Raw genomic sequence first — 26,677 nt, 5'->3', positions numbered from 1 at the left:
CCTTAGAGCACACTTTTCGGCTTCTAATTGTACCATGATACAATTGTGATAATTGATGATAATTGTACAAATGATACCAATTGCTGTTGTCGTTACGTTTTGGTCTTCGTTTGAATTAATAATAGAACATAGAAAATGCGTTCTCATCATCAACTCTAACGTTTCATTTGTAAAAGTAGTAAAAGAGCCATCCTCTTTTTTCAAAGTGCTCAGACCATTGGAATGATCTTTAGCGAGTATTTTCTGCAACCTAGCAGTTGCTGGAGTATTTTCAATGTTCTCACATGTATGCCTCCAGTGTATCCTCTTTGATCTCCATATTTCCTTATTATAAGTGGTGAGGGATTTCTTATATTGTTCCCACTGTTGTGTTCGTTTAGCCCTATTGAAAAGCTTCCGGGTTTTTTTACGAAGTTTCTGTACTGTAGTGTACGGTTGGTAGTGTAGTACAATGAAATAAACATTTAACAAAATACTTTCAATTGTTGACAACTACTCGCAATATAAATGTAATTTATTAGCAATATGAACATATTTAGTGTTACTACAATAAGTTGACCCCAGTCTGTCTGTAAATGCATAATACATTTATGCGTTATAATAATTTGTAACAATGAAAAACATTTTAAATGATCGGATAGAGCAACAATCAATTACTCGTCATCTATCACTACTATTTCTGGTTTGTCCTCCAACCAACTGCACTGTTTTTTTGTAATGAGATTGTGACAATCATCATCCATTTTAACATGCTCCTGTACTCATTTCATTTTATCCTATGGGGTGCAAAAATATGGGGCAAGTTGAAATGCTTTAAATATTTCGGAAAATTAGTGTGACCGAAATTTTTTGTGCAATCACTCTAACTGGCCTTCATATGTACATCACTGGATTAAATTATACAAAATTCATCTTTTTGGGGAAGATAACTACTTCCAACTACTTGTTTTAACAGTAAAAAAAAATGCATATAGGTGCTTATTACACTGCGTAGTTCCACGCCAAATGACGAATCGATCAGACGCGACCTTCTCCGATTTGAATGAAACTTTTCATAATTGTTTGTTATGGTCAATCATGTACATTTGAGCTTGAATTTGGCGATTTTGAATCTTGTAAAAAAACTTCAAAATGGCGTATTCAAAACTTTGCAATAAACCATAACACGAAATCGTTATTTCCAATCAAAATGACGTCTGAGACAAAATTGTAGGAAAAATAATGCTTTTCAGAAAAAATATAAAAGATTCACCAAATTAATGTAACTTTTGGTACAAATCCATAAAAGTGTTAAAAACTTTAATAACAGAAAATGACCCTCTTCAATATTTTTGAACCATTTTTATTAAAAAGCATACTCAAAGTTCTTTTGTATTGTGAAATTTTCAAGTTGAACACTTAAAAATTGACAAAAATCATGGCATAAATTTAAGACTTGTTGTTTATATGTATTAGTTTTTGTAAGTTTTTTCACAGAAAACAATTTATTAGGTCTAAGCAATCAAATTGTGTGCAACAACATACCAACAAATCGTTTTAACAAAAAGTTAAAACATTTGACTAGAAGTTCTTGTTCTATGATATTTATCAATTTTTAAGTGTCCATTATGAAAAATTCTATTTTTTGTGAAATTTTCATGTTGGACACTTAAAAATTGATAAAAATCATAAAACAACAACTGTTGATCAAATATTTTAGCTTTTTGTTTAGACGATTTTTTGGTATATAGTTGAACACAATTTAATTCTTTGGACCTAATAAATTGTTTTCTGTGAGAAAACTTGCAAAAAGTTGTATAAACAAAAAGTTTTAAAGTTTTTCCATGATTTTTGTCAATTTTTAAGTGTCCAACTTGAAAATTTCACAAAAAATAGAACTTTGAGTATGCTTTTTAATAAAAATGGTTTGAAAATATTAAAGAGGGTCATTTCTGTTATTAATGTTTTTAACACTTTTTAGATTTTTTACCAAAAATTTCGTTAATTTTTGTACCATTTATATTTTTTTCTGAAAAGCATTTATTTCTTCCTACAACATTGTCTCAGATGTCATTTCGATTTGTTGTGGCGTTTTCGTGGATTTATTGAAATATTTTAAATACGCCATTTTGAAACTTTTTGCATGATTCAAAATGGCTTAATTTCAGCTGAAATGTGAATGATTTACCATACAAGGCAACTATTTATATAAAGTTTTATGCAAATCGGAGAAGGTCGAGTCTGAAAATCATTTTTTTGCTATTTGGCCTGGAACTACTCTGTTCAATCACAGTGATATCACACTTCTGCTAATAGTTACGCCTTTCTTTTCAACTTACCCCGGTGTACCTTATTCAAGCATAAAAAATTATAAGAAAAAATGTTTCACCCTGGCAAAGGTTTTCCGGATTTTCCATGCGGGTTTTTCGTGGATTGCTGAGATGATTTACTTATGCCACGGATACACTTGTATGAGAATCTATGAGCATAAGCATTATTTGTATAATAATTATGAGCACTTAGCATAAACTAGTAATCCTGACCAAGATTACCAATGGATTTTTTTTTCTTCAAAAACGGTTTTTTTTAAGTCAATTTTTGAACCGCACGGCCGATTCCAAAGATCAAAATATAAAATGAAAGGTAATTAAAAATGCTTCTTAGGAGAAATATGATGATAATACTCTACTTGTCTTTTTTGATTTATGTTAGCTATGTATCAATGGAGACGTATGGTAGTCTAGTCGCTAAGGAGTATTGAGTAAAAACCCAAAACTTGATAACTGATAACATCGCTGATTTTTTAAATTTTGTGTAAAAAAGAGAGAATATCTATTCGTATTACTATGTCCTAAGGATTTCCTATATACATGGAACTGCGAATAGCGTTGGTATCCACAACCTATTTCCACTTATCTCCAACTCTTCCTGGGTCTCTCCTTAAATGATACTGCAAAATAATTTGAATATCCAGCTAATTTGTCAAATCTTACTTAAAGCTCACGCACATTTGTTTCGTTTGCGAAGCGTTGATGCAAATTTGATAGTTAGACAATAGATTGAGCTTTTATTTTGCAGGAACGTATAACAACCGGATCAAATGTGCGTGACACTTTATGCATTGTGCGCCGGCCTTCAACCGTTTGCACTTAGCGAAATGGAATCCTTTTAGATGAATTGGAACAGCATTTCGCTGCTGACCTTATATTTTATTCTAACTGCATAATACTCCAGATAGTGGTCATTTGAATTTCATAGACTTAACAACTAATCAATAATCCAAAAAGGCCAATAATTCGGTCAGCGTCGCATCCTGATTTATCCAAAACTGAATTGAGGCACACCAAATTTTATGCAATTCAACTGTTTATTCCTGTGGTGATGTTTCCTCATAATGTTCAATGATTGGGATATTTTGTGGTTTTGTTCTTGATCTCTCAATGAAAATGTTCTATTCGGAATAAATTTGTAGATGGAAGCATCACAATAGTAAGCGGCTAAATGCATAAAAAAAACTGTTCTAATAAAACAACGTAGACAGGACCTTCACCCCTCCCCCCCCCCCCGTAGACAAACGTAGACATTTTTGGAACCCCTCCCTCCCCCCCAACCGTCTACGTAGTTTATGGACAGCCCCTTTGCTGCTGGAGCATTTGGGTGTTGGTAGGTTGGGTGTGTGGTGGAGCTGCTGTTGCAATTAATGTGGAACTAGGTGAGAGGTGAAGCAGTGTGTGATGCTTTCTCTGGCAATATTTGCAGGCTCCGCCACTGCAATTCTTCGCTTGATGCGTGGCTTTCAAGCAATTGCGGCAAAGATTGCTCCGTTTGACCAGGTCGAAGCGTTGCTGGGCTGTCTGGGCCCGGAAAGACTCACACTGGAATAAAAAGTGTGATTGTTTACAAGCTACGCATCTCAGAACCTGCTCAGATGCTGAGTGGTTGGTTACCGAGCGAGATTTTGAAGGCTTGGCCTCCATGAAGGAAATAGCGTTTTGGGAGAGCTTAAGTGACTGCAGAGTACGAGAATGCTCGTGTGTAAACTGCATTAATTCTTCGTACGAAGGGCGTATTGTTTTGTCCCGCTGGTTTTCCCATAGTTTCTGTGAGTCGGTGTCCATCCGGCTAAACAAGAGTTCCACCAACACAGAATCCCAATGTTGCGCCTTCGTCTCCAGGGAATCCAAAATTTGCACATGCTTCTCAAATTCATCAGCAAGATCTAACAACTCACTTGCTGACTCCTTCCGTAAAGGTGTAATCGAGAACAGGGCAGAAATATGCTGCTTGATGAGCAGATTTTTGTCTTCGAAGCGATCACATACCATTTTCCAAGCGATGACGTAGCTGGTCGCAGCCATTGGAAGAGAGCAAATAATGCGCGCCGCATCTCCTTTGAGAGAATCTTAAGGAGATAATGCAATTTATGGATGCTGGAGAGTGACGCGTTGTCATTGATCATTGTCTTAAACAAATCGTGAAATCCTGACCAATGTTCCGGACTCCCATCAAATTCGGGAAGTCTTAATTCCGGAAGACGCACACCAGAAGAAACTGCCGGAATTTCATGTACGGGAGCAGGAGGATTAGCTGGTGGAGGAGTAGGTCGTTTGCTTGACAAAGAACCCTTTAAACGGAAATAAATCGTCTGATGTTCTGCACGAGTATCCGAAAAGACTGGATCGCCAGAACGATGTGTGTCTAGCTCAGTCTCCACATATTCAAGCTCCTCCATAAGCTTGTCCAGCCGCTCGAGACGAAAGAGAATTTCAAGCGATTTTGTTTCGTCATAATTATCGTCGAAATCACGGATCAAATCAAGTGATCCCAAAATATAGGAACGCTTGGCGTGCAGTTATTTGATTTGCTTGGCTTTTTTGTTTCGAGTCGCGGTAGCCATTTTACTCAAAAAAGTAAAGAAAGAAAATGTGCACCCACCTGCTCACGGCGTACTCAACCTCCAAGTTGGTTTTTGGTTTAACAAAGCCTTCCGTTATCCAAGCGCTGATGCGGTCTGCAGGAACGACAAGTCTTCCGTTATCCTCAGCGGCACCAAGGAAGCAGCTTACAGTAGTCGATAACAGGGCAAACCACTGCGCGTGCTGTTATTGTGAGAAGCTCGAAAAGGAAGCACTTCTTCAAAATGGTGGTGTTGAACACTTTTCACGTCCGGCTGATTATTTTGTCACAAGAACTGGGATTGTCCCAATCGCGAATTTCAGTCAGCGATGACGAAATTGAAACCGACCGACGGTACGAAAATGTTCACTCTCAGACAACGTACGCAGTTGCCACCGACGACCGCGAGCAGAAATTATTATCCCGATTCTCGATGCACGACGTCTCACGGCGAACAAAGAACTTGATATGCACTAGCGGAACAAAAGATCTTCTTGCTGACGCAGTTTAGATGCTGCACAATCAACGACCCCGAAACCTTCTAACTTTCCGACACAAATCCCGGGTTTCGGCACCAACCACTCAGCATCTGAGCAGGTTCTGAGATGCGCAGCTTGTAAACAATCAACATACAAATGGTAAGGATGGCTCTATTATTGTTGAGTGTGCAACAGGAGCTAATCTAAATGATGTGAAAAATTGTATTGAAAGCAATCTGGGTGAAAAATATAATGCTGTTCTTCCCACTTCGGTGCCAAGAATGAAAATAGTGGACATTAGCGATCAGTATTCCTTCGATGTCTTCGTTAACTACTTAAAAAGTCAAAATGAAGACATCGTTATAAATGATGTAAAAGTTGTCAATATGTTTGAAAATCCACTTACAATAAGTTTAGTGTTGTGATTGAAGTAGATGTAGATACGTAGTAAATATGAGATGCTTTGAATGTAACCAATTATGAGACCTTAGTGATTAAAATATTAGATGATACCAATAACGACGAGGATTTTGTAAAAATGATGTGCTGGAAGAAATAATCGAAACAGGCTGTTTCGAATATTCTGGAGAGAAGCGTGAATTTTTCATTTGCGACCGGCAATTTAGACGAATCTACAGCTGTTCTAACTAATGCTTTGAAAAAGTGTACCAATCAATTAGTTGAGCAATTTGAATCTTTTGCATCTAAAACAGAAAAGCGACAAATGGTTTAAAAAGTTTGTAGATCAAATAGTGACAATTATTATTATTATTATTTAACTTTATTAAGGAGGCTTTCAGCCTTGGGCTGGTTCGCCTCCAACAAATAGTGACAATCATTGGAATGTGGAAAGGTATACAATCACTTGTAATAAATATTCACAATCGATAAAAAAAAACCCGTTGTGAATATGTCCAGAAGAAGATTTATCAGCATCGAAACAACACCAAAGAGGCATGGAAAATGTTGAAATCTTTTTTTTTAATTTAGTAATTGCAAACCGCGGTCCATAACTTGTAATGGCACATTACAACAGCAAGAACAAGTAATTGCATCTAAGTTTAATGATTTTTTTTTGTAGACAGTGTTTCATTGATTAATCAATCAATTGAATTGGTCGATGAACCTGACAAAATAAAACAGCCAGTTAATAGTAGTTGAAGATTAATTACATTAGATGAACTAAGAAATATTTGTTTTCCATTAGGCAAATCGGCTGGCGTAGACAATGTTAATGCTGGAGTTATTCAAGATTGCTATAATGTCATTGGCCACATCTTGCTGGATCTTATTAATGAATCATTGCAAACCGGACATGTGCCATAAATTTAGAAGGAATCCTTAGTGGTTCCTATTCAAAAAGTTGCTGGAACGATTAAAGCCGCAGAGTTTCGTTCCATCAACTGGTTGCACACATTTGAGAAAATTTGAGAACTTTTTGTAAAAGGCCAGCTGTTGGAGTATTTCAATAGTAATAGTTTGTTGATACTAGAACAATCGAGATATCGGGAAGGTAATCCTTTTGAAACCGCGTTGAATTTGGTATTAGTGAAGTGGAAAGATAACTTGGTTGTTGCTGTTTTTATGGATCTAAAACGTGCTTTTGAAACAAGTTTTAGGCCCTTATTGTTACGATCAATCATGCGTGTTGGGATTACGAGTACTGCATATAAATGGTTTGAAAGCTATTTGTGTGACAGGACTAAACAGACTGTTTTTAATGATTCTGTTTCCAGCCCGAGGAGAATAACCTTGGAGTGCCCCAGGGAAGTGTATTAGGGCATCTTTTTATTTATTATGTATATTAATGACTTGCGCCGTGATTTATGATTTTGCGACAATAATCATTTTGCAGATCAACTGTGTTATTCATTGCAGCTAAGGATTTAGATGATACCGTTTTACCCTTGAATGAAGATTTGCATTATCTAAGTTGAAGTATAAGCAATTGAGATTGAATATTGGTAAAACTAAATTCATGGTAATGAGAACGTCTCCGTTGTAATTGATCGCGTTCGGGAGATTCAATATCTTGGCGTGAGTATTGATGACAAACTTAAGTTCAACTCCCAAATTGAAAATGTCATCAAAACATTGCCAAAAAGTATGGAATTCTATGTAGATTGAAAAACGATTTAACTATTGCCAGTAAAATACAGCTCTACAAATCTCTCCTTATCTAGAATTTTGCCATTCCATTTCATTTTTGGCCAATGCAACACAAATATTGAGATTAACGCGCTTGCAGATGAACATAATGCGTTTGATTTTGAGATGTAGTAGATTCACTTCCTCATCTTTGATGCTAGACGCTTTAAAATGGTTGTCGGTGAAGCAAAGAATTGTATATTCGACTATGCTGTAAATTTTTAAAGCAGTTAACGATCGATATTTATGTGATCAAATTGGAAGGTAAGTGATTTCTATAGATATAATACTAGACACGCGCTTTGTTGATTGTTCATTAACGCTTGTAATACTTATGCATATTTTTAGGTGGACAAAAAGGCGAACGTTTTTTTTTTACATTTATGTCACTGTGAAGCAACTGTAAACTCTTGAGGGAATTTATATATGTAATTTTAATCAATTCGTTTTTGTTTGCTAACCTGGATAAAATGTCATACTTAATTATCTTAAAGATAAATCGTCCAGCTCATACCTTTGTAGGGGTATGAGGTGGGACCATCAGCATCATCATCATCATCATTTAGCGAGAATCTTTGCCAATCATCCTAGATGCAATTAGGGATATCAAGTTTACTTATGAACAAGAAAGTGATGAATTGTTACCGTTCTTGGATGTTCTAATTATTGGGGACTCTACTTCACTGACATTTGAAATCTACAGAAAACCGACAAATATGAGACGAGTTATACCAAACACTTCCAACCATTCTCACGAACATAAAGCGGCTGCTTTCCACCACATGATCCATAGACTAAAGACTGTACCATTTAGTGTAACAGGAAAGAAAACAGAGTTAGACTATATATTTGAGACAGCTAGGCTAAACGGATACCCAAGAAAAAAACATCCAGTCCAGGGTAAAAAAAAACATCCAGTCCAGGGTAAAAAAAACATCCAGTCCAGGGTAAAAACATACAGGAAAATCACAGAAACAACGAAAACAAAAGATCATTGACTACTTTAACACCAATAACAGAAAGCCTACGACGAGTGTCTGTAGATTGCGACCATAGCTTAACCAGACCATTACGAACTAAATTGAAAAACATTGGCATTGACATTGTTTTCCCCAGCAGAAACAACCAACTTAAGACGAGATTAGGGTCTTTAAATTAACGATTTAGAAAAAGCAGGAGTTTTCAAAATATCTTTTTCCCAGTGTGACAAAATATACATAGGGCAGACAAAAAGAACTTAGGACACAAGATTTAAAGAACAATTAGTGACAAAAACTACTAAAGACACGGAAATAGGTACCGTAAAACGGAGTAGCTTTGATAGTTTTTTTTTTGAAAAATATTCTAAATGTTTTTTTCAACAATTAATGTTTTTCAAATATTTTTTTTTTAAACAGGTACTGAGGATCCTAGAGTCAATCTGTTAGTTATATGTTTGACGGAAATTATTGTACACTGAGTCTTTTTTACACGGTTTTTTACACGGTTTCTCGACAACGATACAATCTATCGATTTGATTCCAATCACATTATCCGTTTCAAGCTATAATTAATCGAATGGCATAGGTACTTTTAAAAAAATCACAATTTTTGGTGTAAATACAGAAATTTTTAAAATATCTCTATATGGACCATTGCATGCTATAATTACAAATGGCATCAAAATCCGATTTTTTTTTAAACATTTAAGTATGTGAAAAATCAAAATCTCGGTAGGTTTTTTTTACACGGTACATATCCCCCGTGTAAAAAAAGACCTGAGTGTATTTGCACTATTTTTTTGTCTTGTTACCGCAAAAAAGTTTTTTGTTTTGAGGTTACTTTGATAATACTCGATGAATGTAGACTAACATTCATGAATCTCAAACAATTTAGTTCATTAAATATGAAACATTGAATAAGTTTATAATCAGAAACATCATAAGCAATAAGAAGAGAACATTGAATCTTCATCATTGTGAAAGTCTCTATTACGAGTACATGACGCTGGAGATTGGCCCTTCTTCATTCAATTCCTCACGTGTTTGCCTCCAAAACTTTTATAGTTCCTCTGTAAATTTTGATCTGACCATGTTGCAAGAAATCTGTGGAATACCAGATCACCATCGGTCGATGGTTGCTCCCTTAATTTTTGCAAACAAGTACCACAGTGTCAGTAACAATAAGAGTTTTTTCAAAGATGGGTCAACTACAAACGCTTCCACTGGATTTGGAGTATTCAACGAATTTCATAGCGCCTCATATCAACTGAAAAAACCCTGTTCCGTATACGTTGCGGAGCTAGCAGCCATATTTTACGCAGTAGAGCAAATTTCCTCACTACCATCTGATCACTATTTTATTTTTACAGATAGCCTTAGCTCGTTGGAGGCTATTTGATCAATGAGGCCGATAAAGCACTCCTCGTATTTCCTGACCGAAATCCGAGCTAAGCTGAGTACTTTATCTAACTGCTCCTATACCATCACTTTAGTCTGGGTCTCATCTCATTGCTCTATTCTGGGTAACGAGAAAGCGGACTCGTTGGCTAAAGTGGGCGCTATGGAAGGCGATATTTTTGATCGACAAATCGTCGTTGCGGATTTTTTCTCAATTACCCGTCAGCAAATCCTCACCAACTGACAACAAAAATGGAATGCGAGTGATCTGGGAAGATGGTTACATTCTTTTCTCCCACAAGTGTCGACAAGCCATGGTTCAAAGGATTGGACATGAGCCGTGACTTTATACACTGCTCGTTAGACTCGCATTTCTTTCGAATCGGGCTCGCAGGCAGCAATTTGTGCGCTTGTGGTAGTGGCTACCACGATATCGACCACGTGCTTTAGTCATGCACCCTACATTGTGTTGCTATATCCGAGTTATCCGCATCCCTCAGGGCCTGAGGAAAACAACCTTTGCGGCCCGTTAGAGACATCTTGGCGAGCCGAGATCTCGATTATTTTAGTTTAATTTATGTGTATTTAAAACGGATAGATCTGAGGATTTAGTAGTTAGTGTCATCTGGTGTTCTCCCAAGTTGTTAGCTGCCCATCGGTGTACCCCCATGTTTGTCTTTTTCATCAGTTGGTCGCTTAGTTCGAGATCAAGAGCACATTGCTCTCCAAACCTTGTGTTCTCAATCCCTACCCTGCCATCCATTCGTTACAATTTGTTACCCCTAACCTCGAGATAGCCGCGAGTAATCGGCCCCCGCTTTACTAACGTTAGTTTTATGAAATTTTGTAACCTAAACAATGAATATCGGCTCCGCAAAGCTACGGCAAATGAGCCTGGAAAAATAAACGCATTTAAAAAAAAAACTTTGCTGAAGACAGCATCACGGTTCAAGTTGGTATCATGGAGATATTATTTTTTGAATTATTATATGAATTTTGCTCGTATATTGTAACAAAACACAGTCAGAGATCGAAGAGTGCTGTGCTTGTAGATGGAAGCGAAAAAATGTCTTGTGTTGTTCCGGATTTTTTTTAACCGTGAAGCGAAGTGATTTGGTGAGTTCGTTCCATTTTGTCTTTTATAATATTTTCATACTTAATTTCCGAGTACTAGTACTAGTACTAGTGATACTACAAACATGTCCAACTCATAAAATCCGTGTCAATCAAGCAAAAAATGATTGAAAGTTTCAGTACATTATTAATGATTCCCACGTTGAAATCTGAGTACTGCGAACTCAGCCGATTTTATTTTTCAAGTGAGCTAGAAAACATCTTGAAAATCTTCCGAAGTTTCAAATTGTTTTGCTGAAACAGCTCACGAAATTGTATATACATGCTGTCAAATGAACTCTTGGCTCCTCCTCCTCTGCTCCAGAAATAACATATAAATGGTGATGGGAGTGCACCTGCGCACAAAGCTTACATGACTCTTATAAAGTTTGATTACATTCTTGTTTCAGCAACCCAGTTTTGGCATTATTAATATCAAATAAAAATACTTTTTCGAGCATTCCGCTCGATGATTTACATTATCCACCAACTAAGGTTAATGTTTCCACAGTTTCATAATGATAATTATTAATTTGTTTTCAGTAGGTGGCAACACCTTTACTTGTGGTTCAAACAGTAACTACCTACGTGACTTCTGAGCTCTTTTCAATGTTTGGCTCCCGTTTGACAGTTTGACTCGGCTCCCAGATGACAAGCATTTTGAGTTAGTTCGCAGTACTCAGGTTGAAATGTGTTGTAGCAGGGATTGCTTGCGTTCTTGCTTCCGGAATGCTTGCGTTCTTGAAATGGGCTTTTGGAGTTGCGATAGAGCTGTCAACTTCTAACTCCCCGATTTAAGCTTCTTGCAATTATTTATATGAAAGATGGTTGCAGGAGGATTCTATCCACACATACACACACACATATTGCAACAAAATCAAGCAGCTTATGTAACGTATCAACTAGATTGCCACTAAAAAACTAAAAGTTCATATTTTCCACAGGTCAACATCCAGACTCATGTCGGTAGGTGAAATAACCACTCTCTGAATGTTTCCGCTGTTTTTGACGTAGCACGGACTGGTACTTTTGGTATTATGTTTGTATAAGGGATTTGTTTGAAATTTGCATATACAAAATTCTAATATACATTAAAAAGCGAATATCTCAATGAAACTAACCGGATTCCAAAAATATCAGCTATATTGGCACACCAACGTATAAAACTAATTCAGAAGTTCAGAATTAAGCTTTATTATTGAACGTAAAATAAAAATTGTTTGATTTAGTAGAAAGAAAACGCACAGATATTTCCTTCTTTGAAAATGCGGCCCTGTATCCAGCACTCGTTTCAAAAGTCGGTTTTCCAAGCGGTATGTGTATCCTTATTTGTTAGACGGGTAATAACTGCAATCATATTTCAAAATTAACTATTTTGGCCTAAAATTCATATTTTTGAAAACATTGGAGATGGCATTGGAGCCTCAGTGTTCAAATTCAAAATCCACGCACGATGTCTTTGTAAAAATAACTACAACACAATAAATTCGGCATTCACGAAACTTCACCATTCGAATGAGTGGGCTTTTCCTGTCATTTTGGAGAAGGTTTCGCGAATAGCATTAATGATCCTGTAACTCTAAACAAAATCAAAATTTCAGGGCTGATTTCAAAAAAATAAGTGTTATTCTGATAGTTTATTTAAAAAAAAAATGCTATTTTTTTTAATGATTCTGATTGATAACTAAAAAAATTGCTTTTTATGGAACAAGTTGCAAAAAGAAGATTTTTTCAACAAGAGTCGTAGTTTATGCAACGAGGCTTGTCGAGTTGGATAATTACGACGAGTGTTGACAAAACAGAATTTTGCAACGAGTTGCATTCAAACATTTTTGCACTCAAAACAGTGTCAAAAAGTAGAACTTTTCGGCACGGGATGCTAAAAAGTAGTTCTTTCGACACTGTTATTTTAATTGTGAAAAGTACCCAAGTAAGCAACAAGCCCGCTAATCACCCTTTTATCAATTTAATGCTGATATACACACTTAATCTAGCTCGGTAAAATCTCCAACAGCCAATTACTTCAGCATTCACTTTTGCTGATATCTCTGCAAAATTTCTGTTTGTTAGCTGATAGGTAGAGGAGGGACATACTGAACAGGTGGGGCATAGTGAGCATCCCGCAGTTTGGCCCTGGATCTCTAGCTGCATGAAACAAATCAACTGGTTCAATATCATTATGATATTGACCCTACCACCAATAAATTTGTTCCGAACGGCCGGAAGTCCAAGCTGGTGCACGGGATGCTCACTATGCCCCACCTGTTCACTATGCCCCTCTTACCCCTATCTCAACAAAATGTTATTTGTTAGCTGAGTCTCGGCAATTGTTTGACTGCATCTAAACAAAATAAATTGCAGAATTACTCGGCTGTTGAAATCTCGGCGAAAAAATTTAAGTGTGTACGACTGATATAAAGCTTGGGGGCTGTTCATTAACTACGTAGACAGTTTTTTGAGATTCTAGACAATTGTCCATACGAAATTTTTAAAATTTGTATGGACCGTGGATGATTGACAACCCCCCCCCCCCTCAACTGTCTACGTAGTTTATGAACAGCCCCTTGAAAGCCCTATAACCTTATATTGAAAAAATAGCGATTTGCGTGCTACTAGCGGGCTTGGCGGTTACTTGGGTAGGCCATTATGTTATACAAAACAGTGCCGAAAAGTGGCACTAAAAGAAATATTTTGTTACTGAATTATATTCTCAATTTAAACCAAAATATTTACGTTGAGAGCGCATAATAAACAATTCCCCATATACGAATAGCTACCCGTAATCCGTTGGAACTACTCGATTTGTCATACTAGTTTATCATTTCTGTCATGGAGATTCAGCGCGTTTAATTATGTTGTTAAAAATTATCCCACTTACACAGCGCCCGATGTGACAACCGACAGTAACATGCCGAACAACCACATCGGCCGGTCTCTGTTCCGTCATGATCCATCACCGGTCGTAGGTATCATGTACCTTGTACCTCCGTTGAGGCACTACCTATAGTACATTACTACTGCCTCTGGTCTATCGCCGCAACTTACGTGCCGAGTTATTATACACAGGAGTTCAACGGTAGTATAGCAGATATTAGCTAATCCACCGCGTGAGACTGTGCGCTGCTAAACCGTAGACATGAGAATGGGGTAATAAATATTAATGCGTTTTAGCGATAAAGAGTGTGTGGGATTGCACGATGCCTTAGGGATGCTCACATTTTGCAATTCATCTTTTATTGGTGCTTTTACCACACGCGTTGTAGTCTAGGATGACATCCCTAGCGGCAGTTCTACCTCAACACCTTCTGCGTATTTCGGTTTGGCTCCTGCACCAGCAATGTCAATTAGAAATTTCACCCAGATCACCCAGTGAACGTCTTTTATAAAATCCACATTGCGCAGACGAATTTACACGAATAAATACGTAGCACCGAACGTGTCTGGTAGGTTAGGTATATAGTAGTAACATACGTAAATGCGTTGTACGTACAAGTGAGCTAATGGGTAGACCACCAAAGTGATGAACGGTACGAATCAGCATGACTATATCGTGAATTAACGGCCCAGAATAGATGCATTACGCATTACGAGCATGGAGAATGGATTGGGGAAACTGAAGAAAGTTTTGAAGAAACGTGATTTTCAATTTACGCATTGGTGATTCATGATGCACCGGGTGCTCCGAGGATAGGGCCAGAATACATTGTTTGTGGGAGATTAAAGGGATATTGATTAGGGAAACCTGATGAAAATTCCTGATGAATAATTAATTTAATATCGAGTATTTGTTGACAGAGTATACGGAGAGTTGACTGTATTTGTTGATGTTGAAAACTTAAATCAGCAAAATTCAATGAGATGCCGTCATTCTGATAGTTGTTATTGTTATTTCTGACCTTTACACGTCATTTCTGTCCCTAAAATACTCATAATGTACAGTATCATATAATTTTTTTGGAAATTATAAACTGCGAACTTGGATTTTAATGGCGCCTGACACAATTTTCAGTAACTACCAACGCCTTATCAACTATACCGATGATAGCAGCTTCATAGATGGCTAGAATCTCAAGTTATAGCATAATCATGAAATTCACATGTACACTAGCACCACGTAGTGATATAATTCTAAATTAATTTGTCATTCATCAACCATCCACGGAAGCCCCTTCTTCTCCCGCCACAATCGAGTTAATCCAGTCATCGTCCTGCAGTCGTCCCGGACCTGTGTGTTTGTGCTTGGAGTAGAGGTCTTCATATCCGCATTTCAAGGCTAGTATGTTCGTGTCATTACCAGTTCCACTCCAGATTCGTCCGTTACGATTTATTCCTGGCTGTTGCTGACTGCGAGTATGACGTTATCATCTTGATTGAAACCGGACTTGACGATAGGCATATGGCATGAAAAGGGTCTAACAAGTTTTGTTTGCAAAAGTTGATAGGCTTTTTTCAAATGTTACGCGTTTTCATTTGTAGTAAACAGGGGCTCCGCTGTTGTGTCAAATTTTGTTCAGTGAGTGAACTCCAGTTGACCCGTGCGCAGGTCTATAACCCAAGCATTATTATGGTTTTCAAGTCCATTCTAAGTCTTTAAGGTCTGTATCCACAATAATCCGGACATATCAAAACTTAAGTAAAACACAAATTTCGCATTATATTTCAATTGTAGTTGTTTATTTAAGATTCTTGGGTAATGATTTGAAAATTTTCGACGTCGGTATTTGCATAAAATTTTCGAACTTTGCACTTAACTCCCTCAATTAGGGTTTGTACAGACTCCTCAGACACCGTGGTGGCCGTCTATGTCCAAATTTGTTGGAGGTGTTTGATATATTTGATTCCTTGTTTCTTTCCAGAAAGCTTCCGCATCATCAGAGCTCATTAACTCTCGATTGGACGTAACTCCGGACAATTTGGTGGCTTTGCGATTTTTGGTACAATAATCACTTGATTTGCTTCGTACCACTCCATCACAGTATTAGCATAATGACATGAAGCCAAATCGGGCCAGAACAAAGGGTTTTCTTTGTGGCTTTTGATGAAGTGTAGCAATCGCTTCTGCAGGCACTCTTTCTGGTAAATCTCCTGGTTGATTGTGGCTTCTGCTTAAAATCCTCCAGTACATAAGATTCATCGTCCATAATAACGCATGAAAACTTCGTCAAATATTCACATTACAAACGTTGAGCCCGTGATTGTTCTGTCAAATTCTGTTTGTCGTTGCGATTCGGATTTTCCTTCAGTGACCTTTTCACCTTTCGGTCCATGACAGGATCAGCACGACCAATATTTTTATTACTTCTCGATCGTCAAACGTTCCAAAAATGATTTAAGCACACCGTGAACAGTGGATTTAGGTAAATCATATTTTTTGCAAGTTCTCATGTTGTCAACATGAGATGTGTATGACGTCCGTAAAAAATTCGCTCGCGTACGTGTCTATCATTAGTAGCCATCTTGAACACTAAATATGGAATGGTGTTTACCAATCATAGTCTTTTTCATCAATGACTAAAGACAGTTCTCGAAAAAAAAATGTTCACCAACAATTCATTTTAAGTCGGATATTTTTGAAACTCTCAGGGAATATATAAACACATATTGAGCCTTATTACGGGTCTCACTTCACGGTGAATACGAAGTGAAATGACAAGTTGTCATTCACTGTGAAGTGATTACCATTTGATTTGCCCGGGAATTACTTCACCGTGAATGATAATTTGTCACTTCACTTCGTATTCACCGTGAAGTGACACTCATAATAAGGGCCATTAGCTATGTTTTTGCAAGCTTAGTTTATTCAACCTCCTCTCCTAGGCTAAATGCCCTCACCTTGGACTTAACGTTACCCATAAACTTGCGCCATCTTTCTTACACACTTTCATCCACTCTTTCTTCAAATCCTTGTCGTTTCTGAAGACCTTCCCTGTTTTCCGGAGCTTGCCCTTCATAATCGCCCAGAATTTTTCTATTGGCGAGTTTGGCGGATTCGTCTCCTTCGGCACAAAAACAACATCGTTAGCTTCGTACCGCACGTCGTTATGTACGGCTTGCTCAATTGTCCGCATCCACAGATCGCCTGCCACACTAAGTACTTCTTGGCAAATTTGTCGACCTTCTTCTTCTGGAACTTTTCCGGAACATCCAGGCGGGACTTGCCGACGAAAAACCCCAGGCCGGGGATTTACTTGGCGTCCGCTTTAATGTACGTATCGTCGTCCATTACGATGCATTTCGGCTGCATCAACCCCTCGTGGTACAGCTTATTGGCGCGGGATTTGGCCACCGTATTCTGTTTATCGGTTCGGTTAGTTGCCTTCCTTACCTTGAAGACATGAAGTCCGGCCCGTTTCATTGTCTACTGGATGAACCAGACGGAAGAATTGACCTTCTTGGCCATGTCCCGAATCGAAAGGTTCGGATTGCGCTTGAAGTAATCCCTCACCTTCCTTTCGTTCACGGGATCGGCTGTCTTCGCTTTTCTTCTACTGCCAGCTCGCCGCTGGGTTGTCTGGGTCTGCTTGAATGATTTTACCTCACGGGGAATGGTCGAATTGTCTATTCCAAACTGTTTCGCGATCCTGGATTTGCCACAACCCTTCGCATATTTTTTTTGTCGAAGCACTTCTTGCTTGGAAGCCATCTCGATAACCACTTGACAGATTGTGATGATATTTTCACATGTAAACATTACACTCTAAACTTGTTGTAATTAAAATTTCATCAATTTTTACCCATGCATTAAAAAGTTATACACAAAAGAAAGTGTTGCATCGAGTACAATCTTACCAGCCATGCCTCAGTGAAATGTTTCACTCCTACGAGCAATATTTCAAATATTACAGTGCTTTGATTAATGTGGATACAGGCCTTAAAACCTCTAAAAAACCATGATACAACATTGTTTCTTGGGAAACGCTCCCATGAACATTTATCATGTAGCACAAGCATTACACGCACCTGTCAAACATTGCTCACAAAACGCACTACATAAGTAGCTCTTATACGCCTTTCGTATTCCGACCTCAACCGATGTCAATAGTATTTCGGGAATCTACAGGGTGTTTCAGAATAACTATCACCGATTTCATATGGGTGTATGTTCAGGTTTTTTTGTATAAAGGTGTGAATAAATATCAGCTTGTTTTGATAGTAGGATTTGAAATCTCATTCGGTTTGGATTTCAAGCAGCCATGGACGTGTATTACCTTTAGAAACTGAAATCCCCTCGAAAGAATGAAACATTTATTTTTCGCATCGTTATTGAGGTAAAAAGGAACAATTTGTGGAAAATCCGTTCAATATCAGGACTTAGACGCATCGCCAGGACTCCAAAAAAAGCTGGAACTAAAACGTGGTAGCTGTGGTTCATTTTCGTGACAAATGTTGTTGGTAATTAGAGGTAAAAGATTTGAATTAAAGTATGCTAAGTTGAAGGTTATAAGGATTGTTCATTAATGAAAGTAGACACAATATTTATTTTCGAACAAATTCATAAGTTTACTTAATACAAATGAAAATCAACATACATATGACCGATTTCACGTGAGTTTGAATGTTTACTTCTCATTTCTGAAGAACGTGCGGACTTTTCTCTTGATATCGCCCATTAGATTCTGCACAACTTACTTCTTAACTTTTCGTTGTGCTGCAGTCAACAGAGCTTACTTCTGTTCCATCTTTCCTAAGATGCCGTTTAATTATTTCCCAGTATCTTTCGATAGGACGCAGTTCAGGGCAATTTTGGAGATTTTGGAATTTTTCAACATTATCAACTTTTTCCTTCTTGAGCATCTCCAACGTATCAGAAGCATAGTGAGCAGATGCCAGATCAGGTAGATGGGTAGAAGCCGTTTGTTGATGCATTCTTTTCTGTAATTTTCATCATTGATTGTGCCCGTTGTGCTTCTTGTAGGTTCTGATATTGTTACGTTTTTTGATATTCTGCACAGTTCAAACGCTTATGTCCAATTTTTTTGCAATTTCACGTTTATGTGATTTCAAAAGGCGTACTGCTGCCAGCTCCTTTTTCTGGTGCGATGCGCCCTTTTTGCGACCAAATTTCGGTAAATCTTCAAGAGAACACGTTTCTCTAAACTTCTTAACAATCTTAAACACTGTACATTTACTAAACTTCACGCTTTTTGCCAATTCTCGAAACGACAACTTTTCGGAAAACCATTTGTGCAGAATTAATCAAAAATTTCTCACTTTATTTTTTATTTTTCAGGTGTGTTTCCAAAATAAACAATGTTTTTACATACTGAGCGAAAATTCACAATTTTTCGTTGCGTTTTAACCCTAAGCCATTGATAAACAGGTGTCCATTTTCTTTAATGAACAGTCCATATATGCAGTATATCTGGAATATGCTGATATCAAATAATCATGCAAGCGTTCAACTGTTATGATCATTTAAAAAAGTGACAGTTATTCCGAATCTTCCTGTAGTTTAGACTTTAGACATCAGAAAAAATCATAATGGTTGGTTACATTACGCATGATAGGTCATGATAATATGAATATTATTAATGGTGTATTTTCACAACATGAAACGAAATCATGAGCCATTTTCTCATTTCGCAGATTTAACTTGCTCCCATGCCCAAATAACCCATTATACTAAAAAATTGCTTTAAATAGCTAAATGATTTTGACACGGCAATATATTTAAGATTCTTTTAATTTGGCTGATAAGTTGTTTTAAATTTAACAAATTTTGAAGCAGAGATGGATGGGCCTTTTGCGGCTTATTCATTGCATTTTTTCTAACGTAAAATCCAGTTGAATTTTCAGTTAATCCATCGTAAAAAAGATGGTTTAATGCTATTAATCTTCCTTTCAAATTGCAAAATTTCCGCAACGTTGTGCTCTCAATTTTCCAATTTTACGATGGGACTGAAAACTTAACTGGATTTAACGTATGCATTCTATTATAAAAAGTAATGAAAATGTTCCAAAAATCATGAATCATGATCAGCAATCCAATGCTTTACTGAAAAACAGCAAACGATATTTTTACCGAAAAAATCAGCTCACATAAACTAACACCCAGTCAAAGAGCTGTCAAACTGTTAGCATCACAGTCGCAAGTATTTTTGCATTCGTACACCACCGGTCAAACCGCAGGAGGAGGAAGAGGTAAAAAGAACTACAAATAAATAAAATTATGAAGGTAAGGACACTGGCTCGGACACTGGTTATATTTATTAAATGGTACTCGGAAAAGAGTCTGGCGATTTTATCTTTATTATTCGTATATTTGTATCAATGATCTTTTACAGAAGCTGGAAGCTCATATAGTGAAAACAAAAGTCTAAAATCAGTAAAATTTTGCTGATTTTCAGCGATTTAAATTTGGTGTGTACCGATGGGTTGTGGACTGCTTTCAGGTGGGTCACAGAAATTCAGATAACTTAATAATTTTTTTTTTAAATTTCGGGCAAAATTTATCTGAATATCACTGTATTAGGGTAAGATGGGGTAAGAAGCACCCCCGGGACAAGATTACTTTTTGCAAATTTTGAATACCTTTTCAATATATTTTCGTGAATTTATTTTGCAGCATTGCTAGTTCAGACATTATACTTGAAAAAGATTAAAAAAAAAAAGTATTAAAAACGCCAACAATACATTTTGCCTCGGAGGTACATCTTACCTCATCTTACACTATGTCCTTTACGTATGTCCTCAACTTATTCATGCATCATTTTGCATTTTTATTGTACGTGTTGCGTATTCTCTTCGTGTGACACCACACCTACTCATTTACCACACTGCTGTAGCGGTGCTGCATCGATACCTTGCGCAGGAGTGTGAAGTTGCCCTGCGATATTCAACCGACAAGCGGAGCTGTCAAATCATCGGCACCGGGCCAGGACGGAGAAATGTAAGAAAAAAGTTAAAAACCGGTCAAAACGTCAATTAGATTAAATCGTGCAAAGTTTTCTCTTAAATAAATACTTAAAAAACTAGTGAATTTCCTTAAAATACCATAAAATAACAGTAAATTACCTAAACTAGTGACTTAGCGTAAGGTAGAAGGTTAAACGATAAAAAAAAACTACAAGGCACAGCCCCAAGCAACACACATGTACTAAAACAGTTTATATAACCTTTATATGACTAATTTTTGTTGTATAGCAGTTTACTCAACATAATTTTTTTTTCGATATAACACCAAATCTCGACGTTTCATACATTTTAAAGACATTTGGCATCAAAAAAACTACAAGGGACAGCCCAATGGGGTTGTACGCAATGATGACGTAGGACTACGTGGTATGATATAATAAATATTTTTGTTAACTGCAGCAGGAGCTTGTGTTTTGTGTAGGAATAGGAATTTTAGCGGGGTTCTCTCTGTTTATACTCTTTAGTATGACTATGATTGCCCTGAAAAGAATCTTTTGATACGAATTTTAGTTGGGACATGTTCAGAAAATTAACTCTTTTTGAGTTCATTTCAGAAAAGAGTTAGAGTAGAATTTTTAAAGAACTACAAAAATAGTTTTCACCATTAAGTCAAGGTTTTTTTTCTTCTCATTGATGGCGCTGTTCCATTGATAGTAGGTTAGAAATTTGGAAAAGTGGATGGAACGCTTTGGATGCATATTATGGTCAAAATAAGTCAAAAAAAAAAACATTCATTATCGTTCAGTTTTTTCCTAGAAATTTTCGATAAATAGTATTTTCTTGCAGGCTTTCTTGTTAAAAGGGAGGGAGTTTTTATGTATTTTTTATGCAGAATATGCAAAATGGGAGGGAATTCAAATGTAAATCCTCCCTCCCCCACTGCTTTGGTGATAAAATTATTGAAAATGGACCAGGGGCAGCTGAGTTATTAACGTTCAAAATCTTTCTTAATTTGTTACATGTTCCATTTTCGGTTTTCACAAAGTGTACCCCCATATAGAAATCAAAGACGCAGTCCTACGTAAAAAAAATGAATATCCCTATAATATTAACGAAATTTTGAAGCAGTTCGGTTTGAAGGAAGGTTATGTAGGGTAGAGAACTACTTCGGACTAATCGCCAACTTTGGGCCTATCGAGCAGAAAACATCAAATAAATCCATGATTTCAGAATTAACAAGTCGATTATGCGTTTGGTACGATACTTTCGTAAATAAGCTATGGAACGAAGTCAATGAGAAGGCGTGATATGAACGTTTGCACCCATTATTCCCAAAAACAAAAGAAGCGCTCCGACCGAATCAATTTTTATCTTCATCCAATAGGCCGAAGTGAATTCATTGACGTTTCAATGGCGTTTCTACAACTGGTAGAAACTAACGATTTTAAATTGGCTCACTACTTGACTAGCCTATTGGTCCCAAGCAAATCGATTAACCTACCCCATTCTAGTTGAAATTCTAGTACTACACAATGTTTGTTTTGATTCGCTATGAAAATTTGACAGATTAAATGAGGGGCTTGTGGATTTTCCTATGTTTCGAGGGGTGCATCGATTAGCTAGGGACCGAAGAGAGTACCAGAGCTTAGCCAAAAAGTTGTGTACGTTTCTTCGGGACCTTCTGGTCTTAGAGTTACCTCTATGGTTTCAATGCGTTAGGCCGAGTTTAGAATCCGTAGGCTGAGTTTGGCGTCAAGAAGTAGTGTTAGACTTTTGACAATATCTCAACGATTGGTTTCTCTTTATCAAATCTTACGGTACATACGGAAAGGTAAATAAATTTGGAAGCCATCAATAATAATAACATTCCGTTTTGTGCTAAACTGCGCTAAATTAAGAAAGACTACGTACGGGTTGTGCTCAATAGGCCGGAAATGGGGTAGTTAACCCTAAGAGGTTATATTTACATAATTGTCCATGGAAGTTCGATAATCTTCAAAGTAGTCGAGTTAAAATTCATTTGTTTCTTATAGTTAAACATAATTTTCCTTATTTAGCTAAACATATACACAGAAATTGTTAGCTGTCGTATACCGCTATGACGATCCGGAAACCAGCACAAAAGTAGTAAGATTAATTATATGGCCATTAATAATTTGTAATCACGTTCGCAAGAGAGTTTTAACCGTTCCTCCAAGAATAAACGCGTTAAAAATCGGATTGAGTTTTCCTTCTGTTGCCGAAGCAACAGTACGTATTGTCCTTTCTGAAACGGCAATTAAAGCTGCAATCTCCAGTATCCTTCATAATCGCAATACTTTACTATCTGGAACACATAACGTGATTAACTAAATTTTAAATTCGAGCATTGACTGTATTCAAACCGTTGAATAATACAGGCAGTCATGTTTAATCCATCCCCAACCATCACAGTACGCGTCAAATCCGTCTGACATTAATTGAAAACATGTGAAAAATACATTGCCGCAATCATGTTTGGTGAATGTTTCCTAAATTTCTAATGTTTCGGGGATCTCCAATCGAGTTGCTCCGATGGTGTCAATTAAATGCTTCGCTCGCTTCGTGAGAAGAAGAAACCGCACTTCCTCACCGGCTCTTTTTAACCCTGTTCTATTTTTCGGTGATGGTGATGGAATGAAGTGTAATTTAATCTTTTATTATTTTTTTTCTCGAGGATAAGCCTCTCGCATTTATGTTGTTATTATTTTTTTTTTCGAAGTAAAAACCGAACTCAAGTGTTTGCATGGCACGCTATTGACTCATACGTGGCAGTGTTGCCGGATTTTTCACATACTTAGAATCCTTCATCTGAAACCGATGAACAATGTCTTCCAACCAGGCCACTATCACACCGTGCCTAAATGCTAAGAGCCGTTCTAATTTACGATCGCGATCACATAAATATATCGTTTTACTCCTGACTCCCGCATATCTCGGTGTTGTTTTTTTTTTTCATTCATTGGACGAGTCGATGGAGCCAAAAAGTCGTTCCACGTTTGATGCCGCTTCTGGGTATGGTGCTTGGCAAAAGCAGCAGCAGCAGCAGCAACAGCAGGGAAAGATGTCGGGTTTTAATTTACTTTTATTTGGTTTCGTTAATTTCCACTAAGGCTTAATTGAATGGCGTACCGAGCGAAGCCAAAGAGCTCAGTGTATGTTATTGTATGTGTCAGACCTCGAAAAACTGGGGCCCCAAAATGGTTCTGCTACGTATCGCTTCCCCGCACCCCAATCCCTCACGTATGCCTCCATGCTAGAAGGTTAGAAGTTGATGGGTTATGTGATTTCATCCCGGAGCGAGTCCCATCATTTTTGGCCGCTCATTGAGCGGGGTAGGAAACACTTCCAAGAAACGAATTCATAAATCAATCCAGAGCTCCGTGACGAAGAATATTGCGCGCGCGGTGACTCCAGCCCAAGCCAGCAGTCAGCGCAGCGAAAAAGAGATTGAACCAGAGCGATAATGTTTTTGGAAACGATGGGATTCTTTAATTAACGTATTTATGAAGCAAAATCATTAACCGTTCATAATCGGCTGCTGCGAGTTCGGGAGTACGTGAAGTTATGAGTTCGTTGGCTGGATAAATGCTCAAAGACTCGTAAAATATATGAGGAGTGTAATCAAACTAGCACGGAAATTCATCCCGACAAGTGCTGGGTTCTCGGAATATTAAAGTTCTAGTGTTCGCTATATCAATCGGACGGAAGAGTTTTTAAGGTACTCTTTTTGTATAACAATGCTATGCATTTTTTAATCCGGCAAGGACCGTCGGACGGGGCTTCTTTTGATACGTTTTTGGTGTAAGCGATCTTTAACATGTCCGTATAAAATAAATAAAGTAGATAATATAAATATAGAAAATCAAAAATAGAAAAAAAAATGGCTCAAAAAACCTATTACAGAGAACAAAATAATAAATAGTAACCTCACAATTTATTTGAACATATGTTATCATTTGAAATGGGAAATAAAAAACCCATACGAACGGTATAACACTCTGGTTGAAGACAACATTAAATCAGACCCGAAATCGTTTTTCAGCTTTGAAAAACAAACAGACAAACAAATGTCAATTAATTATCCTTAAAAAATGCTGAGGTGTTTCAGGATATTTACACAAATCATGATAACCAAGATTAGCGACGCCAGTGGTGTAGTGGTAAGCGTGATTACTTCTCACCCCAGCAGGCCTGGGTTCAATCCCAGTCGGCGCCGCCGGGATGTTCTGAGGCATAACATCTCTGATCATGCCTTCCTTCGGAAGGGAAGTAAAGCCGTTGGTCCCCGGTTCATGAGTTGATGGGTCGATACCGGTCCAGGTGTGGGAGCTGCCTCTCTAGCGTCGGTAGCATTGGTGCTCAGTTCGGAAAACAAGATCGACGGAAAACAAATGAAGGAAAAAAAATGATAACCAAGACGGGGACTACCAGTATTTCTCATACCTTCCTGAGCCAATTAGAGATATTGTAGTAAATAATGTTACCCTCAACGAAATCTTATATTCTCTACATACATTGGATGCATTAAAGGGTGCAAGACCAGATGGATTGCCACCAGTATTCTTGAAATCAGTATCGCAGGAGATAGCATTTCAAGCTTATTGCTTATTGCATTTTAGCTTATTGCGTGCTCAAACCTGAGTGGTCTACACAGCAAAAAAATAATTTTGATATCACATCAAAGTGGATGCACTACAATCATGTCGAAAATTTCATGTAATTTTTATGACCACATAAATAAACAAATGCAGTAAAAGCAGCGTAATGTCAGTTCATGCATTGTATTAATGATAATTTTGTCCTTTTTAGCAAGTAATATTACACCATATTTTCGACATGATTGTAGTGCATCCACTTTGACGTGATATCAAAATTATTTTTTTGCTGTGTAGATACACTTCGAGAAATGTTCCAACCCAAAAAATTCCTAGACCGGACTGGGAATCGAATCCAGCCACATAACAGCATGGTCTTGCTTTGTAGCTGCGTCTTTACCGACTGTTTGAATATTTTCTCTATGCCCAGGGTAGTCGAGAAATGTTCCAACCCAAAAAATTCCTAGACCGGACTGGGAATCGAATCCAGCCACATTACAGCATGGTCTTGCTTTGTAGCTGCGTCTTTACCGACTGTTTGAATATTTTCTGGACTTATCTGGGCACACACAGTATGCAAATTCATGCACTGGTTGACATAGAAAGCCGTCAATCAATAACTGTGAACGTGCTTCAAGAGCTCTAAGTAGGCGAAAGCTCATTTAAGAGCGTCAATGCCAGGTAGAAGAAGTTTTTTTTTCTGAAGTTGAACGTCTTTGTGGGCTATACTGGGGTGCAAAATAAAGTGTGACGATATAGTGTTAAGTTTTGAACGCTTGTAACTTTGTCATTCATAGATAAAATTCAAATCCACATATACCAATCGATAAGAAATAACTCTACAAATCTGCTAAAGTAAATACTACCAAATTTCCATAAAAATCTTACGAATAACCTACAAATTATAGTTTTTATATCTTTTTTTTTATGAAATAATCGTTTTCCCCAAACCCAGTCGCCATAATCGAGTACCATTTGGTAGCACATCGTTTTTCTTGAACCTGGAAAGTTGTAAAATAGCGCTGCTGTCGTCTTCTTCTTCTTCTTCGCATTTCAAGCTTATTGCAGATCGCATATTTAGCTTATTGCGTGCTCTCAACTTAGTGTTCTAGATGCACTTCCACAGTTATTAATTGAGAGCTTTCGATGCCTGTTCCATTTTTGCATTGGTATAATTGTGTGGCAAGTCCAATCATACTTCTATGCCCAGGGA

At 37.4% G+C, this 26,677-nt stretch overlaps 1 protein-coding gene across 1 annotated transcript in view; it reads right to left on the bottom strand.

Moving 5' to 3' along the window:
• Window positions 1–17,348, bottom strand: part of LOC135714206 (uncharacterized) — a 57,415-nt gene extending 40,067 nt beyond the window's left edge. The window contains exon 1 of the mRNA XM_065237523.1: window positions 17,182–17,348. Coding sequence (XP_065093595.1) covers window positions 17,182–17,348 — 167 coding nt within the window. The remainder of the gene's footprint in view (window positions 1–17,181) is intronic.
• Window positions 17,349–26,677: the final 9,329 nt, after the last annotated feature.

Source organism: Ochlerotatus camptorhynchus, unplaced genomic scaffold (genome assembly GCF_037179485.1).
Source record: "Ochlerotatus camptorhynchus isolate MF236.1 unplaced genomic scaffold, CSIRO-AGI_Acam_v1.1 ptg000626l, whole genome shotgun sequence".
Taxonomy (NCBI): domain Eukaryota; kingdom Metazoa; phylum Arthropoda; class Insecta; order Diptera; family Culicidae; genus Ochlerotatus; species Ochlerotatus camptorhynchus.
The sequence above is the reverse complement of the archived record's forward strand: the minus strand, read 5'-3'. Positions and strand labels throughout refer to the sequence as shown.